The sequence below is a fragment of the Ovis aries genome, chromosome 2 (genome assembly GCF_016772045.2).
Source record: "Ovis aries strain OAR_USU_Benz2616 breed Rambouillet chromosome 2, ARS-UI_Ramb_v3.0, whole genome shotgun sequence".
NCBI lineage: Eukaryota > Metazoa > Chordata > Mammalia > Artiodactyla > Bovidae > Ovis > Ovis aries.
Genome location: NC_056055.1, coordinates 221,302,870 through 221,314,091, shown reverse-complemented (window position 1 = coordinate 221,314,091; position 11,222 = coordinate 221,302,870). Strand labels below are relative to the sequence as shown.

General features: G+C 53.5%; 1 protein-coding gene across 7 annotated transcripts; it reads left to right on the top strand.

The window, feature by feature from the left end:
• Positions 1-690: 690 nt before the first annotated feature.
• DNPEP (aspartyl aminopeptidase) lies at positions 691-10,448 on the top strand. 7 transcript variants are annotated; one of them, XM_027965217.2, is made up of 15 exons: positions 691-783; positions 1,376-1,469; positions 1,556-1,644; positions 1,740-1,853; positions 2,030-2,155; positions 2,376-2,506; positions 2,813-2,888; positions 2,999-3,106; positions 4,030-4,107; positions 5,040-5,123; positions 5,812-5,972; positions 6,381-6,420; positions 6,542-6,643; positions 9,780-9,947; positions 10,311-10,448. In XM_027965217.2, exons 1-15 carry the CDS (start codon positions 778-780, stop codon positions 10,359-10,361), a joined length of 1,428 nt encoding a protein of 475 aa, XP_027821018.1. In that variant the 5' UTR covers positions 691-777; the 3' UTR covers positions 10,362-10,448. The 7 variants fall into 7 exon arrangements, with proteins under 7 accessions (XP_027821018.1, XP_060267312.1, XP_060267313.1 ...); XM_060411329.1 differs by having other exon boundaries at positions 9,780-10,448; XM_060411330.1 differs by having other exon boundaries at positions 691-951; positions 9,780-10,448.
• The last annotated feature ends 774 nt before the right edge of the window (positions 10,449-11,222 follow it).

Below are 11,222 nucleotides of genomic sequence, written 5' to 3'. Positions count from 1 at the left end.
GATTTTCTTCAGATATATGCCCAGGAGTGGGATTGCTGGGCATATACCATATGTTAGCTCTACTTTTAGTTTTCTAAGGAAACTCCATACTGTTCTCCCTAGTGGATAGACCAATTTACATTTCCACCAACAGTGTAAGGGGATTCCCTTTCCTCCACACCCTCTGCAGCATTGATTGTAGATTTTAAAATGATGGTCATTATGACCAAATGTGTTCCTGGGTTTTAAAAATTGCTACTTACCACTCTTGACATAGGAATGTTGGAATTGCCTACAAGAATATATGGAGTTTGTCGTTTTCTGTCCTTTTTTTTTCCCTTCACAGCTGCTTTTGAGATCTAGTTCCCTGACCAGGGACAGTAAAGATATAAAGTTGAAAGGGCAATGAAGATTAAACTACCTAGCGCATTAACCTTTATTATAAAACTAAAACTTATCGTCAACGCTCCATGAACATTAACCATGTTGCTTTTATTATCACCAGAGTGCCTGTGGTGAGAGAGAGCACTTTGTACAACACCCAGGTGACCAGGTGAGCTGGTGGAGGCGTTTTCTCCCAGACTCCCTAACTTGGGGCTTGGGGGTGAAAGAATTGGGCAGGCGGTTCCAGGCTGTCCTAGCACCTCCAGGTCGGTAGAGGGCGTCCGCCACCCCCGTAGAAGGGGCGGAGGGCGGGGCGGGGCGAGCCTCAGGGCCGGGGCGGGGCTATAGCGGCGGGAGTCCGGGCGGGCTGTGCGCAGGGGCCGGGCTCCGGGACGCAGGCCCACACGTAAGGCCATGCAGGTAGGTGGCCTCTGTTCGTCCCGGACGAACTTCGATCCTAGACCCGGCCAGGTGCCCGCTCGGGTCCAAGCTCAGCAGCGCGCTTGCTGACGTGGGGGGCTCCCCCCGACCCTAAACGAAACCGAAAGTCTGATCCCAAGTGACTTTACCTTCCCGGGTTGTTCAGGGGTGAGACCCAGGTCGGGTGTTCCCTAGGGGACAGGGCTTTGGTTCCGGGGTGGGGTCACGTACGTGGTGTAAGGGCCGGCTCAGAGTTAGGGGCCTCTGATTGCGAGCTCAGAGTTTGGGAACTGACCGGGATTTCCAGCTGGTCGGTCACATGGGGATGGACTTGGTGGGGCCGGACGGAAACTCGGATTAGGGGGCGGGCCGTCTGGGACCAGCTGGGCGGGGAGTGCAGCGGGAGGGTTGCAGTAGTTCCCGGTGGGTTGGAACCCGGCTTTAGGCTTCTCTTGGTGTGGGGAAAGGGGCGGAAGCCGAGGTCTGAGCCTGAGAGCCCTTACTCGGCGGGATTGGCTGGGGAGGTTCCCGAAGCCAAGATGGGTCAGGGGTCCTAGACCTCGTAGGCTTATGAGCGACCCCCGTCCTCTAGGTGGCCATGAGCGGCAGGGCCCGCAAAGAGGCGGTGCAGGCCGCGGCCCGGGAACTGCTCAAGTTCGTCAACAGGAGCCCCTCTCCTTTCCACGGTGAGTGACCAGGGCAGGGGGCGGGTGGGGAGCCGGTGTGCCTCCTCCCAGCTTCTATCAACCGTGAGAGGGTTCCTTCCCTATAGCGGTGGCCGAGTGCCGCAGCCGCCTCCTCCAGGCCGGCTTCCATGAACTCAAGGAGACCGAGAGCTGGGATATCAAGCCGGAGAGCAAGGTACTGGGGGTGGGGTGGGGGCGGAGAGGTAGGAACCTGGGCTGGGGCTCGAAGTCCTGTGCTCTGGCTAATCCAGCTATAAACCCCCACCCCAGTACTTCCTGACCAGGAACTCCTCCACCATCATCGCATTTGCTGTGGGGGGCCAGTACGTTCCCGGCAATGGTTTCAGCCTCATTGGGGCCCACACAGACAGCCCCTGCCTCCGGGTAAGGAAGTGGGGCTGCCTGGGAGAGGGGAGGCATCAGGGGGTGTACAGAGAAAAAAACTTGTCAGCTCCTTCCTCCACACTTGGGGCCCTTCTGTGTCACACTACCCATCCTCTCAGCACCAAACCATGCCGCCTGGCCTTTTTTGAATTCTTGTTCCCCACTGTCCCACTCAGGTGAAACGGCGCTCTCGCCGCAGCCAGGTGGGCTTCCAGCAGGTTGGCGTGGAGACCTACGGTGGTGGGATCTGGAGCACCTGGTTTGACCGTGACCTGACCTTGGCTGGACGTGTCATTGTCAAGGTGGGGCCTGGGGTTGGATCTGGGAGGCCCTGAGCTTCAGCTGCCTGAAGGCTGACTGTCACCTCCCTTCAGGGAACCTGCAGAGAGCCCCCCAGGGAAAGCGGGAAGGGGCAGCCCAGGTCAGAGGACCACCTTGGTTAGTCTGGGCAAGGTAGGGGATTTAACCAGCTGCGGATGCAGGGGCCCCCCACCTGGGCTGACCCTGCCTGTTTGGCCACAGTGCCCTACCTCAGGCCGGCTGGAGCAGCGGCTGGTGCATGTGGACAGGCCCATTCTTCGCATCCCGCACCTGGCCATCCATCTGCAGAGAAACGTCAACGAGAACTTTGGGCCCAACATGGAGATGCACTTGTGAGATGGGGTGAAGGCGATGGTGGCCTGGAGCTGGGGAGGCTGTGGCATGGGTGATGGTGGGGGGTCCTGCTGGGATCTGGGAGACCACTCCCTAACGGTGGCCACAATCAGGTTCTATCCCACGGACCCAGTGATGTCCAGGGGCCCTGAAAGCTCTGCTTTGCTAAGAGGGAGCTGGGAATTGAGGGACCGGGGCAGTTCCCCATCAGGGGATGCCTGAGCACTGGGTCCTGATGCAGGGTGTCCCACCTGGCTGTGCCCTCCAGCCCTCCCCCCATGCCCCCCTCACGTGTCTCCCCACAGGGTCCCCATTCTTGCCACATCCATCCAGGAGGAGCTGGAGAAGGGGACTCCTGAGCCAGGCCCCCTCAATGCTACAGTAAGAGCCACCTGCTTGTGGGGAGGGGTGCACAGGGGGGAAAAGATTGGTTCCGGAGAAGGGGAGAGAGTGGGGAGTGGGCCCTCCCCTCAGCACCCCCTGCCCTGCAGGATGAGCGGCACCACTCGGTCCTCACGTCCCTTCTCTGCGCCCATCTGGGGCTGAGCCCTGAGGACATCTTGGAGATGGAGCTGTGTCTCGCTGACACTCAGCCTGCGGTGAGGAACTCGTGGGTGGGGACCCTGGGATCCCAGCTGGCGCCAGCATGTCTCCCCCTGAAGCGCTTATCACCTCTGCCAGTCCTCCAATTATGCTCATCCCTGTTTTCCCTCATAGCTCAGTTGGTAAAGAATCTGCCTGCAATGCAGGAGACATGGGTTCGATCCCTGGGTTGGGAAGATCCCCAGGAGAAGGGAATGGCTACCCACTCCAGTATTCTGGCCTGGAGAATTGCATGGACTGTATAGTCCATGGGGTTGCAAAGAGTCGGACACGACTGAGCGGCTTTCACTTTCACTTCACTGTTTTCCCAGTAGAGACCACTCCGCTCTGCTTCCAGGGCAGTGGTTCTCAAAAACAGCAGGTTTCCCACTCCAGGTCTGTCTGCTCGGGCTGTCTGGGGTGGGGGTGTAAGCTTTCCACAACTTCCCAAGGAGTTTCCGCTACTGGGGTCCCTGTCCACTTTGACCTGTGCTGGCTCCAAACTGCTGAGGATGGGAGGCCTGGATGGGCACCGCCCCCCCTTTCTGGAGCCTGTCCTTGTATCTCTCCCAGTTGCTGACCATAGGAGATGGCCGTGTCTTTGGATGCTCGCCCATGTTTGCTAAGTTTCTATTTCTCGCCTAGTCTCTGTTTAGTCCCTTGGCATTCTCCTTTTCTTGTTTGGTCTCTCCCTTGTCCTGTCCCATAGGAACTGGTCAGGAACCGCAGGCCTGCACCCTCCTTCCTGCAGCTCCAGCCTGGCCCTTCTTTGTCCTCTGCTCAGCTCAGCCCAGAGGGCTGAGTGCTCTAGGCCAGAGGCTGGGAGAGGTTGGGCAAGGAATCAAGGAGATATATTCAAATGCAGCTCCTAGGGAGCAGAGAGAAGAGGCTGAGTCCTGGGGAGGGAATGAAGATCAGGATGACCGTCGTGTCTTTCTAGGTCCTGGGTGGTGCCTACGAGGAGTTCATCTTTGCCCCTCGGCTGGACAACCTGCACAGCTGCTTCTGTGCCCTGCAGGTGAGGAGCTGGGGCACTCCCAGGAGCACTGGGCAGGAGGACCACCTCGAGTCCTATGGGTCATGAGAAGACCCCTGATGCGGGTGGACTATGGGGAGAGGCCTAAATGCTGCGGCCTCAGCATCACTCCTCTGGGCCCCATCTTTGCACTGGCTGGGCTGGAGGGATGAGGTCGACAGAAGGGTTGTTCAGAGCCTCACAGAGACTTGTCCTGCTTCTCCTTTAAGATAAGGTCTGCTTTAAAGGAAAGACCCTAGCATCCTGTATAGCAGTATCATCCCCTCCCTTTAGCCTTCCCCCCCAAGCCCTGGCTTAAGCCCACCTAGCTGCCTTTGAGCCTTGGCATCTCATTGGGTGGTTGCATTGATATTCCCCCCCTTTTTTCTACCCTGGTCACTTCCCCCTCCTCCTCACCTCTCACCCCTGCTCTTCCCTCTGTCCTTTCCGTACTCCCCTTTGCACCCCGTCCTGTTCTCAGAGACAGGCTTTGGGCTGTAACTGAGACCAGAGCCAGACCTGGGACTCATAGCCACTTGCGCCGCCAGCCAGCCAGTCACATCACCTCAATGGAATCACAGTTACCTCTTTGGACTTCAGTATTGTTGCCAAGACCAACTAGTTTACGTGACCTGTGCGGTCCTTTTGACTTGCCAGGATTCTCAGCCCTTCCCCTCCATCTTACACACCTCCTGCCTTTGTGTGGGAAGGCGTGTGAGGGAGGAGAGGGAGCTTTTCCCCAATCCGTCGAAAAGGCCCCCTACATGTCCTCCCACCCGGCAGCACCCCGAGAGATGCAGACCGGTGACCGCTGGAGCACGCTTCACTCCGGCCTTGATGGCAGGAGGTGGGCAAGTGAGCCTCCCAGATGTTGATGGGCTGAGTTATTGAAGGAGGAGTGGGGAGGATGATGCTTTTGCCCCCTCCCCCAACAGGCCTTGATCGATTCCTGCTCAGCCCCTGCCTCCCTGGCCGCGGATCCCCACGTGCGCATGATCGCCCTCTACGACAATGAAGAGGTGCGTGGGGAGCTCTGGGGAGGGTCTCCTCCCGGGAGTCTTGTTCAGCCAGTGGTGTCCAGCAGCTGCCACGGGCCAGGGCTCTTCTGGAGGTGCCAGGGATGAGCCAGACACTGCTGTGCTTGCTCAGCTCTCGCTGTCCCCTCTGGCTCAGCCTGTACCTGCTCCTAGTGTGACGACACCTCCCATGTCTCTGGGTGCCACGTGGTGAGCTCCTGGAGGACAAGGACTCTGCCCTTTTACACTAGCAGCCCCAGGGCCTGGCGCAGGCTGGGTCCTCACCCTGCGTGCTTGGGTTAGGGTGCTGGCTGAGATGCCTGCACAGCTTCCTGTAACCGCACACATCAGGGTTAGCAGCTCCTGTCACATGCATGAAAGATTGACCAGGGAGATGGGGCACCTGGGCTGAACCCCAAATGGCAGAGGAGAAGGAAGGCAGCTAGAAGTGGAAGTGGATTGGACAGTTCTCTTTCTGCCCTGGAGATGGCCAAGAATTAAAGACGGTGGCCCCAGCTCACCATCAGCTTTTCAGTGGTATAGGGTTGGGGAAGTGGCTGATAACAGTCCGCATTCCCACCCACTGATTCAGTGGAGATTCTGAGCCATTCTGGGCAGTGGGCCCCTCTTCCTGGCCTCCAGCTCCAGCCCCCCAGACCAGACCCCCAGAGCCGGGCCTCTGTGTCACCAGGTGGGGTCGGAGAGTGCGCAGGGCGCACAGTCACTGCTGACGGAGCTGGTGCTGCGGCGGATCTCGGCTTCGCCCCAGCACCTGACGGCCTTCGAGGAAGCCATCCCCAAGTCCTACATGATCAGCGCAGACATGGCCCATGCCGTGCACCCCAACTACCTGTGAGTCTCCTGCACCCGGCACACAGGCCTCACACAGCTGGAAACGAGCGTGACCTGCCTTCAGGCTCAGCCCTGGGCTTGGGGCTCCACCTCTCCCCTTCCCCTTCCTCCTCATTCTGCCAGGAGGTTCTGTGGGGATTTCCTTTTGACTGCTCTGTAGCCTGACTTGGTCAAAGTCACGTCATGCCTAACCCATCCAAATAGGCTCTGTCTACAGACTTACTTCCGCCTGCCCCCTCCACCGCCCCCCTGTTGCAAGAGGCTGCCTGGAGCCCTGTGTTTAGCTTGACTCTGAGGTCCTGCAGGCTGGGTGGGAAAGAATGCTGTATTAGCGATGTCTGCTGTGAGCGAGTGGTGGGTGTTGACAGCTGCTGTTGGCCATCCCTGGCCCTTCTCGGTCTCTTACAGGGACAAGCACGAGGAGAACCATAGGCCCTTATTCCACAAGGTGAGGCACTCCTGCTTCTCTGGTGTCTGGAGGCCTGGCTGGTTCCAGGCCCTGTCCTGTTCCCTCTGGACCTGTCAGGCATCTCTGCTTCCCTCTCAACTCCTGGTTTCCCTCTCCCCAGGGCCCTGTGATCAAGGTGAACAGCAAACAACGCTACGCCTCGAATGCAGTTTCAGAGGCCCTGATCCGAGAGGTGGCCAGCAATGTCGGGGTGCCCCTGCAGGTAAGGGTGGACCCTGCCTGGGACGGTGGGGTGGGGGGCACAGGCAGTTGGTCCCCCGGTACGGGGGGCCTCGTAGACTGTCTTTAGTGGAGGAGGGTTCTAGTTGAGTGAGGAGCAGTGGGGTTGGATATAGGCAGAGCCGGGAATAGTTCTGGTTCTGACAGAATGCTAGTCCTGTGACCCTGGACTCATCTCCTAATTTCCCTTGATTTTGTTTCCACTCCTGGAAAATGGGGTTAAAGGTGCAGTGTCCTCATGGTACATAGAGAGTTAGTCCTACCATTTCCCACCCAGCACCTCCAGCTCCCCCTGTGTCTCTCTTACATGCCCTGGGGGCTTCCATAAGAGAAGTTCAGGGCCAGGAAACCTGAACTCATTGTCATTTTTGCCTTGGCAACGGCCCATCTAGTTAGAGAGGGAGGGAGGGAAAAATATGCAATGATTAAGATCCATGTTAGGATAATATATGTTTCAAGGGCTGGAGCCCAGGTAGTCCAATGATAGACATAGCAGGGAGGTCCTGATAAGTCAGGACTAGGCATCCTGAACTCCAGCCTAGGGCTCTCTCTGCCCCTGTAGCTTCCCCCACCTCACATTGTAGAACTGAGTTGTTCCATTTTCAGTAAGGCCTCTCTGAGGAGGTGACATTTGAGCTGAGACCTAAGCATTGAGAATGAGGCTGCTATGAGCAAATAGCATCCCTGCCCAAGGGTGAGAATTAGTCACTCAGTCATGTCTGAGTCTTTGTGACCCCATGGACTACAGCCCGCCAGGCTCCGCTGTCCATGGAATTCTCCAGGCAAGAATACTGGAGTGGCTTGCCATTTCCTTCTCCAGGGGATCTTTCTGACCCAGGGACTGAACCCGAGTCTCCTGCATTGCAGGCAAATTCTTTACTGTCTGAGCCACCAGGGAAGCCCCAAGGCGAAAGCCCCCAGTGGGCAGGAGTGATCTTGGTCCATTAGGAGCAGCCAGAGCCGCAGTGGTAGAGCCAGGCTGAGAGCGTGATGGGGAGGAGCCAGTCTGGCTGGGCCTCCTAGGCAGGAAGGGTGTTCGGATCTTTTGCTAAGGCAGTAGGAGGACATTGGGGGGGGTTTCTCTTTAACAGCTTACAGCAGAAGCAGGGCATGTGTGCTTTAGAAAATATAAATGGAAATGAGAAAATAAAACATTAATCCCGAGAGATTTGTACGTACTCTTCCAGATTTTTTTCTATGTATATACTTAACACACGTTTTGTTAAAAAAAATGAAATCATCTTGGATATATCTTTTGTTTCCTCTTTCACTCAGTATTCTTCATCTTTCTATTTCAGAAAATTTTAGTTTTTGTAAATTTATGTCTCATTTCATACACAGATCATTTTCAGTTATCCCCAAAACATTCTTTACAGTTTGTCCCACTTTGGTTTCCAGTTCAGGACCATGTGTTATATCTGATGGTTTATCTAGCACAGCTACCCCACCTATTTTTGTTGTTCTTCTCTTTTAAATAACATTGACTTATTGAAGAAACCAGGCTCATCATCCCATGTGATGTCTTCTTCCTTTTTGGATTTTTCTCGTTGCTTTCTCATGGTGGTGTTGAGTTTAAGCCTCTAGCCCGTGTATTTCCTGTAATCTAGAATTCATATCTAAAGGCTTGATGGATTCAGGTTAAACCTTTTTGGCCAGAAGACATCGTGACAGGTGTGTCCTTCACGTTGCATCATCCACATACGATCTGGGCGATTCACCCTTAGTGATAGAAAGATTGATCACCAGACTGGGAGGGCTGCCCTCAGTCCCTCCACTGCAGGGAGGTACTCCTCCTTTGACTGGACAGTAACCTGTACATGTGATGAGCTTCCCATCAATCAGACAAGTGCTAAGTTTTAACACCAATTGATAATCCTTGCCTAAATCCATAATTTCATTAGTGTTAACTGAAAAAATGCCCCCCTCCATTTTTTTTTTATTCCTTTTACATTTATTAGCTATCATTCTTGTGTGAAGTAGAACTTTCTCCCATCCAGTAGGGCCATTTGATTATTGTGAAGTATGGTTGCTCCTGGAAAGTCAGGACAAATACTTATTGTTCCCTTTAATAACCAGTTTTCAAGGTGAAGTGTTTTAATGGCTGCCTCAAATGCTAACAAATAAGAGGTTCTCTTTTTGATGGTCGTTATATATTTAGAATCATGGATTTTCATTGGTTCAGGTGGATCTGGTCCACATAGTTGTGTCATTTCACGTTCAAATTGTCGTGACTTTGACCAGCGGGAGTCCTTTCCACGTAACTCCTGTGTTCTTTGTCATGACTCTGGGTAGTTGTCTTGCTTTTTGGCCCAAGAGGAAATTTCAGGCTCATCTTGCTCATTTCTCTCCCCAGACTTGGTGGCTTTTGATGGATATTGATGTTAGAGGCTAGTCTAGCATCATGAGTGTTTATTGTTATTGTGGGGGCGGGGGGAGGAATGCTTTGGGGTCATTTCTAAGGACATAGCTAGGGAAAATGTACATATTTTTAAAATCGTGAGTTAATACTGCAATTCTCATTTTTTTAAAAAAGAGCAGTTACTACTTACTTTGGTTTTGTCGTTTTCTTTTATGTGGAAAACCTTGATGTCTACCATTGTTATTATGATGGTATATTTACCATCATATATTTACTTTTGTTTACCAGAATACAAATCAAGTAGTTAAAAACTTGCCATAGCTATATTTTTAAAACCACTAAGATTAGTGAGTGACTTTTCTTTTTTTTTTTTTTTTTCTTTTGAGTGACTTTTCTTTGTGTGTGGGTGGGGTGGGGGGTGCATGTTATGAAGCAAGGTGACATAAAGGGTACTATATATTTCCAGTCCCCCTGCACACTGTGTGGGGAATGGATTACGTGAAAGGCTGTATGAGGTAGCCGGAACTGAGGTGGTGGTAGTGCAGATGGAGAGAATGGGACCAGTTCAGAATATCCTGTCCTTTGGGCCTGCCTTAGTGTCAGCCTTGTGACTTTACACCAGTCACATCCACTCTTTGGGGAGGTCGGAGTGGCTGATGTACCAGACTCCTTTCAGCCCCTCAGTTCTAAGGTGACTTGCTCCTGGGTCTTAAGAAGCAGGTGATACATGTTGCTCAGGAACGGCTCTTCCTCTCCGCAGGATCTCATGGTCCGGAATGACTCGCCCTGCGGCACCACCATTGGACCTATCTTGGCTTCTCGGCTTGGTCTGCGGGTGCTGGATTTAGGCAGCCCCCAGCTGGCCATGCATTCCATCCGGGAGACAGCCTGCACCACAGGAGTACTCCAGACCCTCACTCTCTTTAAGGTGACCCTGAACCCTCTCCCCCATCACTGGGAGCCAGGCTCCGTCCGCATCTGGTACCCAGATCAGTCCTGGGCACCATCACCAACTGACCGGCCCGTGCATGGGGCTGGTTGTCTTAGTGCTACCATGTAGGAAAAGAAGGGTCCCCCTTCTTCTCAAGGCTCAGGGGCCCTCATCAGCCCCTAGAGGATAATGAAAGGTTGGAGAGGAGATTGGGGATGAGAAGACTTTGACAGCAATCAACTGTGGGTGGAGCAACTACGCCTTTCTCTCTTGCTGGGCTGTGTTGGTGGACAGTGAGCGGCGGCGCACCCCTAGGCTGGTCTCCACTAAGCGCAAATCCCATGTCGCCTTCTCTTTTAGGGCTTCTTTGAGCTGTTCCCTTCTCTGAGCCGTAGCCTCCTGGTAGACTGAGGCCTCTGCAGAGACTTCTCTCAGACGTGAGAGGGGAAGTTCTCAGCTGAGCTGAAGCTGGATTATTAAAGTGGATTTTTCACTCAAGCTCATTCCGTTTTACTTATTTGGAGGTTGGAGGGGTGGGGGATTCAGGCCTGGCTTAAACCTCTGAAAGCAGAACAGGCGGGGAAGTTAGGGTACAGGTAGAGGAGGCCGCAGATCCTGGGAGAGCTCGTGGAGACTGGATTTCAAGTCTGTTTTTCTTTTTTCTTAAGCTCATGCCTAAGTGGAGAGGTGGGTGAGTTCACAGTGGGAAGGTCACGTCTTCTCCCAACCCCAGTCCTTCCATTCCCAGAATAGTTTGGGAGCCCGGCCTGGCCCTCAGGTCTGAGTGCTCAGCATTAGATGCCCCCAGAGCCTCCCTGGGCAGCTCAGGCTGTTCCCCTTTGCACCCATCCCTTTCCCACCCTTCTCAGGCACTGCCAGACAAGGGGCAGAGTCTGGGCTTCAGCTTTGCCCTTCATCATCCACTTCACTTAGCAGCCGCTGCTGTTACTTGATTGTTAACATATGACCAAGAAACGATGATCACTGAAAAAAATCAAAATAGGAAAAGTCCACAAGTCTGCTTGTAAACTCTTCTATCAAAATAACTGTGCTAACTGGTGTCTTTCCAACTTTTTGGTTACCAATGCAAAAATTAATTTTTATGTAAATATGACCATTTAGGTTTTAAAAAACAGTAAGATGCATTAAACAGTAATGATGCCTGTAGGATTTAAAATACATATTAAACTGTATAACCACAATAGCATAAAACTCAGGAGAAACATCTTAAAGTGTGCTTAAGTGTGTTTAAACTTAAGTGTCTTGCTATGT